At 42.4% G+C, this 7,112-nt stretch overlaps 1 protein-coding gene across 3 annotated transcripts in view; it reads left to right on the top strand.

The window, feature by feature from the left end:
- The first annotated feature begins 2,151 nt into the window (after window positions 1-2,151).
- Window positions 2,152-7,112, top strand: part of PIKFYVE (phosphoinositide kinase, FYVE-type zinc finger containing) — a 67,460-nt gene continuing 62,499 nt past the window's right edge. For 2 of the 3 annotated variants that reach the window (XM_086465134.1, XM_086465136.1), the window contains exons 1-2: window positions 2,155-2,326; window positions 3,876-4,028. In XM_086465134.1, coding sequence (XP_086321260.1) covers window positions 2,155-2,326; window positions 3,876-4,028 — 325 coding nt within the window. Of the gene's footprint in view, window positions 2,327-3,848; window positions 4,029-7,112 lie in introns of all 3 variants that reach the window. The other variant, XM_086465135.1, reaches the window with a different exon arrangement.

The following is a 7,112-nucleotide window of genomic DNA, read 5'->3' as shown; positions in this document are numbered from 1 at the left end:
CATGGCTGTTAGGTAAGGACCTGGGGGAGATGTAGTCCGGTTTTGTGCGTGTTGACTGATAAGTGCACCTTGCTTTCTGATTTCCCACACAAATAAGTGACTATTTCCCTGTTTCTCGGGGGGAGGGAGTGTTTTTCTTTTAGTCGGAGAATTAAAGCACTTTAAGAAAGGGTGATATACTCCATAGCTACTGTGTTGTGCAGCACAAAAATCTGGGTGTTTCTGGAGCTAATGCTAAGTACAGTGCTCTTCTTCTCAATCTGTTTTAATTAGGCTAGTACTGCTGTCATAGAAGCAATTACTGTGTGGGTTTTTTTTTTTCCCTTAAAGCTAAAGTTTATTTTTCCAGAATCACATGTATGATGTATGCAAGTTCAGACTTGTTTTTTTCATCCTGCCAGGCTATAGACAGTTGCTGAGAGATGAACATAGTTTCCTATAAAACTTCTGGTTGACTTCATAATGGCATTTTTAATGTGGTGGTGGTGGTGGGAAGCACAGCGCTGTTGTGCATTCAACATTTAAAAGGCAAGTTATCAGTTGCCTTAAGTGTTGAAGAAACAATTCCAAGGCATTTTCCATGAACACTGGTGTTAAAGCATGTTCAAATCATCTGTTGTTTGAATAATATTGCTGAAATGTACAACACCAAAGGATACCACAACTTATAGGGGAGAGGGATGCAGAAGCATTCCAGACTAAGACTCAACCTTACATAAAGAACCTGGCCAAACTTTCTCTTGAAACTTTGTGAATGGTGTCTCTGTTTTCTTGAGGATATGTGAATATCAGGAGAAACTGAGCTGAAGGTGCTTGCTATACAAAGCAACAAGCAAAAGTCTGCTGAGAGGTCATATGATTGACTTGCAGATACCATCTTTAGTGCATTCATTGTAGGAGTGGTCAAACCTTGCCACATGAGCTGCGTGCAGCTTGTTAGCACTTCCACTTCAGTGTCACTTGTCAACCATGTGGATTTTCTCTGGACTGCATAGATTTTTAGTGTGGCTTCTTAGAACTTGGAAGAAAATGTTCTCGTCGGCGAAATATGCCTGTAGCTTCTACGGAGCAGCTGTGGAAACTGGTGTTTCATGAAGGAACATGTATCAGCTGCTAGGCAGGAAGTAGACTCATACCAGTTTTTGATCCTTGGCACAGGAAAAAGTCAACCATCACTCATAGGTTCCATCAGCTCCTCGTGTTCCTGCTCTTTCAAACGCTTCACTAAGTTTTGCTTAAACAAAGATGAAGGTAGTAAGCACCTTTGCCTAGCAGGCTAGAAGTGCAGGCTTAGTGAGGCAGAGTGGAAGAAATCAGAGTGTATTGAGGTTAAAGATTATGTGCTGTGGGAAAGTATGTCTCTTGGCCGTATGAAGGCTTTGGTACACAGTAAGTAGGCTTGACAAGTATGGCTTCCCCTAATATAGAACATGGTTTGGTTTTGTTTGTTTTTCTTTAATGTAGATGTAATAATGTTTCTTTAAAACAAGAGAGTTTGGAGGTGTTAGCTGTGACAACAAATGAACAACCATAAATTTGGGTTGTTTCACTTGTAACTTGCACAAGGTCCTGTATTGTAGTGCAGAAGGGAAGAAAGCAGTGCGCCACCAAACTTAATCTTTCAGTCCTGCTCTTACTTGCAGTTCATTCTACTTCTCGTTCTGAAGTTAACTTGGCCAAACAAAGAGCATGTCTTGTGCTTGCTCAGGTGTGCCTGTCTTTGGTTTTCTTGTTACAAGGGCTGCAGAAGTCACAGCATTGACAGTATTTCTCTTGAGCTGAAGTTAAAACTTCATTGTGATATACATGCAGAGTCTCCATTTGAAAACTTCAAGTCCCCATAAAACAGCAATCGGAGTGAATCGTCGGACAGTGTAGTGGCTGGTTACTTAGTTTGATTGCTCTGAGTGTTTACCTAGGAGCTCTGAATAGCTCTCTGCAGAGATGCTGATCTCTTGCCAATGACTAGGCAGGGGACGTGGGCTTCTAACTGTCACTCATGACCTGTGGTCATAGGAGATGTCTGTAGTAGGTGGGGTGAATGTCCCCCCTCTAGCATCTAATGAGACACCTCCTCTTCCGTTGAGTGGAGATGTTCTGTTTCACCACATTGTGTATAATGCATGTGGCTGAACTCTTTCCAGGGCACGTGAAATGGCAGCAGATGACAAACAGTCTCCGACACTGGACTCTACCAGTGATCTACCTCGTTCTCCTAGCAGTCCATCTCATCTCACTCACTTCAAACCCCTGACTCCTGACCAGGATGAACCTCCTTTTAAATCAGCCTACAGCTCTTTTGTAAATCTCTTCCGTTTCAGCAAAGGTAAGTGTAAGGAAAATGTATGCTCGTGGATTGTGCATGCTGTCTGTTTTGTTAATGCCCTCTGCTGCCACATAAACTTGTAAAAACACCTTTGAATATAAAAGCATAATGTCAGACAACTGGCCAAATGAATGGTGAGTCAGTTCGTTTGTGATCGATGTTGCATCTTGCTTTTGGGTGACTCCTTTGCTGTGGGAGAAGGTGGCCAGCATCTTGCAGCTACAGATCTGTGGATGCCTGTGAAGGTCAGAGACAAGCCAGTTAACAGATAGTGTTATGTAGCTTTTTAGGTGGGCATCTGGGTTTCGTTTGCCTGTATGAAGCTTTTGGGGCTAAAAGCAGGAGTAACCTTCGGCCAGCCTATATGAGCAAAATGTATGCCTATCCTTCCAATACAAGTTCTTCCTCCAGACTTCCTCCACTCCTTACCTTGCTGTGCCTCTTATACCTTCAGCTGGATGGCAGCTGAGCTGCAATAAAGCAGTGTATTTGCAGGAAGTCCACCCTTAATTTGCATGGCTTAGGTGTTCCCTGTCAAGATGTCTGAAGTGTTGTGAAAGTTTTGTATATTGAAAACTAGTACTTGATTTTAGCATTTGTGCTATATGTATCATGAAATACATATTCTCAGGCAAGCTCTTAAAGAAGTATGCAAGTTTTTTCTTTCAAAGAAATATACGGCAAAGAGTGGTGAGTGAATTCACCTTGAGTTTGTGCAAAAACTGTGTGTATCTCTGCTAGAGATGGCAAACTGGTCAGCTGCTTTTGTTTAGTCTATTCATTATCCAGCTCTCCTAAGCATACTTCTGCAGTGTTTGGGCTAGGGAAAAAGGGCCAAGATAGCTTTTTGCATAAGCAAGCTGATCTGTTCAGACTCTTCTTATGCAGAATGAAAAATAATTACTGGTATTAGTTTGCATAGTAGAATATCACATGTCAGTTTATTGAAAGTAACATAAAATGTGGTCAATATTGGCTTTACTTGTTTGTCTCTGACCAATGTAGCTGGACTCAGCACATTACTGTGTTGAAAGAATGGGAAAACAACCTTGAAACAGCACATGAAATGGGCATGTTACTAGAATCAGTGAGAACCTGTTTATACTTGATCCTCTGACGGAAAAGGGTGATTTATTAAAGGCTGTGGTAACTTCAGTGTGACCTCAGACTCAGTGGCTTCTAACGTAACCGAAAAACTCTTTCCAGGCCAGAAGCTGATAATCAAGCATAGCTATTCCATATGGCAGGAATAATTCATACTTGTTGGTTGGGTTTTTAAGACACTTTTCACAGTAGGGATATTTCTGAAATAGCCTGAGCCTTGACAGGCAACTTCTACATACTGGCCTGTTTCCATGTTTTGTATGGTACTTTTAAGACTAAAAATTCATGTCTGTTGTTATGTTTAATTGTGATCCAAATGAGGTATTTGTGAGAGCTTTTTTACCCTTGGTTTTGCAAGCACTACTGGTTTTCTTTATCATGTCTGAACAGTTGGTTTCTTGCTTTTTGTCAACTCCAGATGATGGCAGGCTTTCATCCCCGGCAGAGAGAGCAGAGGCAGCACAGAGTGATCCACAAGCATTGAGTGGTGGCTGGTCCAGTCCTCAGCATCCCACGAGGGCTCAGTCTCTGAGGTCACCAGCTCCTTACAAAAAACAACTGACTGGTGAGCTGCAAAGAAGATCTTCTGCAAGCCTGGGTAATTTCAACTCTTTGTGCTACAAGGGAATGTTGTACTAGCCAGTCTGGGATGCTTCACAGAGAGGTGGAAGGAGGTGAAGAAAGGTTTGTTGAATGTCTAGATTGATAGCAGAATGTGGTACCGGGCTATGCTGCTTCTATTAGTGAGATTGCACTTTAACCTCAGAAGCATGTTCCCTCCACCCTTCTTAGTGTTCCAGCAAGACAGTGTTATTGAGGCTTTACTGTTTCCATTACGAAACAGTCTGGAAAAAAGAGGCTTCCAAGACGCATCTAGTGTCTTAAAGTCACTTGAACCTTGACCCCGAAAATTTCTACGTTGTCTTGAGAGACTAGAGTTTCTTAATAGGCACATGCAAACTATAATTTCAGAACTCAGCCTGAATGGGGTTGATGTTTGTATCTTCAAGGGAGTTATAACTGCAGGTTTTTGCTTGTAGCTGTGTTGAGGAGAACTAAATAGGAACCTATGTGTAAACATTTTTTATTGCTAACCTTGGAACTATTGCCAGATGTCATACTGAATCTCTTTTAGCTGGAATGAGGGTTGAATGTGATTTCAAAGGTGCAACTGTATAATGGCTTTATGAAGATCTGGAAGAGCTAGTAAGCAGATTTCAGGGGTCTGTCTTGAGATCTGCCTGGTTACTGTTGGCCGTTTGTGATAGTCTTGAGCAAACTGCTAAGCTTGGTAAAAATCCTGTGCAAGACAGTATTTCCAAGAGTGTGGTACCTAGTGCAAACAAATCAGATCTTAAACATTGTTCATGTGCATGGGAGTTTTAGAAAGATGTCTAGTCTTGGTAATCAGGCAAAAGCCCGGTACAGACAACTATCGTTTTCATCTAAGTCATTTGGGTGCTGTCTTAGTTGAAAAAATTCATCATCTTCCTCCTTGCCCTCTAGTACTGTTTGTGCTATTCAGTTGTACCTGCCACAACAAACCAGTTAAGGTTGGTTGGTTGGTTTGCTTGGGTTTTTTTAAAGCTTTTGCTCAAAAGCCCCAAGTACAGTAGTGTGCTCTTGGCTGATTTGGCGATTCACTTAATTCCTAGTTACCGCTTGTAAATTACTTGGAAATTATCTGGGGGTTACAGGTTAGAAACCTTTAGGTGAGGTAGGTTGTTTGGTACTCAGAATACAGAAATAATCTTGCTGTTTGGCTTGCACTGGGAGTAGGCAGCCAGGTAAAGGAGACTTAGTTTAAGGTGTGTGGGAGGAACTATTACTGCATTAGAAGGGCAACAAAGCTGGTGAAAGGCCTAGAGAATAATTTATGAGCGGCGGCTGAGGGAGCTGGGGCTATTTACTCTTAAGAAAAGGAGGCTGAGGGGGTACCTTGTTGCTCTCTACAGTTACCTGAGAGGACATTGTAGAGAGGTAGGTGCTGGTCTCTTCTCACAGGTAGTTAATGATGGAACAAGAGGGAACGGACTCAAGCTGCACCAGGGTAGGTTTAGGCTAGACATTGGGAAAACCTTTTCACTGAAAGGGTTGTCAGACATTGGAATAGGCTGCCCAGGGAGGTGGTTGAGTCACCATCCTTTAATGTGTTTAAAGGTCATTTAGATGTGGTGCTTGGCAGTATGATTTAGGGGTGTACTTGGTAGAGTAGGGTTGATGGTTGGACTCGGTGATCTCAAATGTTTTTTCCAACCTGAATGATTCTATGATTATTCCAACTCCTTTTCAGGACCTCCATTCATGTCCCTGGATTTGGATGAAAGTACACTTAGAAAAATGTGGTGATGAATCAGCCTGGAAAGAAGTAAAGTTAAACCAAGCAGGATTTGCTGCCTTTTTGAAAAGCTTTCTGTGATATTGGGTGCTGAGTGGCCTGACTTGCTGTTGAGTCCAAATAGCTGCTTCCCCCAAATAGCCTTGGTGCTGTAACAAACATGAACTCTGTGTAATGCAAGTAAAAGTGTACTGGATTGGTGACGACGTTTCAGGGGAGTTTTTCAGGTCATCTTACTGTATTTGAAGAGGGGCAGAATACTTGCATCTTCCCTCTCCAAAAATCAGGCATTGCTTTTTTTGAAGCAAACTTCAGAAAATTAATTTTAGTGCCTTCTTTTGTCTTAAAAGATTACTGTTGGTAATTTGAGGTCTTCTGAACAGTGAGCAGAGGAGAATTTGAGGCTTTCTGAACAGTGAGCAGAGGAGAATTTTACTTCTGCCGTTGCAGCTGATGCTGGGCTGCACGAATAATCTAGAAATTATTCTCATATCTAAAGAGTGAAAAGTATGAAAAGAAGTGATGTGATTTACATAAACACCTAGATTGGTAGGTCAATTCAGTGACAGCGGCGTGTCTAAACTGGTTGAATTTTCTTGCAACCTTGTATCTGCAGGCCTGTGAATGTCACTCTAGGCTTGGCCGTTACTCAGCTACTTCATAATGTCGGCAAGTGTAGGCAGGAAAATGCATAAATCCTTCACAAAGGTCTCTGTAGCCTATTTGAGTTTAAATAACATGCAAACTGAAACTTAAGCAAACTGAAAGGAATAAATAAAAGTGTGCTGGTGCATCTAAACAGTAATGGAATGAGATTACGCATGAAGGTGCTGACTCCTCCGCCTTATCTGTCCTTTAGCTTGGACTGTCTGCACAGGAGATATTCTCCTTGCTCGGGGACCGTGCTGGCTGACAACTGCAAGCGCTAAACAACATGGAAGGATGGTGGCTTTTGTAGGGAGCTCTCTAGCATCGAATATGTAGTTGTGTGCTTCCCTTCAGGACTGCTTGCACGAAAATGTTACAGTAACACCTTGCTGGCTTTTGTGAAAATAGGAGAAGCTGCTGTACACCTGGCTTACATCAGAGATGCTTTGTGGGTTGTATGGCTGAAGAACCAGTGCTGAGACTCTGCATAGACTTCTGTGGCCTCCCTCTTGGGTAATCTGGTAAACTCCAGCACATCCTTATGTGTTGGAGTAGGGTGCTGGGGAGCTGGTGTCACTTCTACAGAAACAGTGGGTGCAGCTGCTTGTATTGGACTGCATATGTCTGTGTGTGCTGTCAGCTGAGTGCTTTCAAGGTGCTGGGTTGAGCCAAAATAGTCTCACACTGAGATGATGT

Source organism: Leptosomus discolor, chromosome 5 (genome assembly GCF_034619465.1).
Source record: "Leptosomus discolor isolate bLepDis1 chromosome 5, bLepDis1.hap2, whole genome shotgun sequence".
Taxonomy (NCBI): domain Eukaryota; kingdom Metazoa; phylum Chordata; class Aves; order Leptosomiformes; family Leptosomidae; genus Leptosomus; species Leptosomus discolor.
Note: the sequence above shows the minus strand (reverse complement) of the source record. Positions and strands in the feature narration are given on the sequence as shown.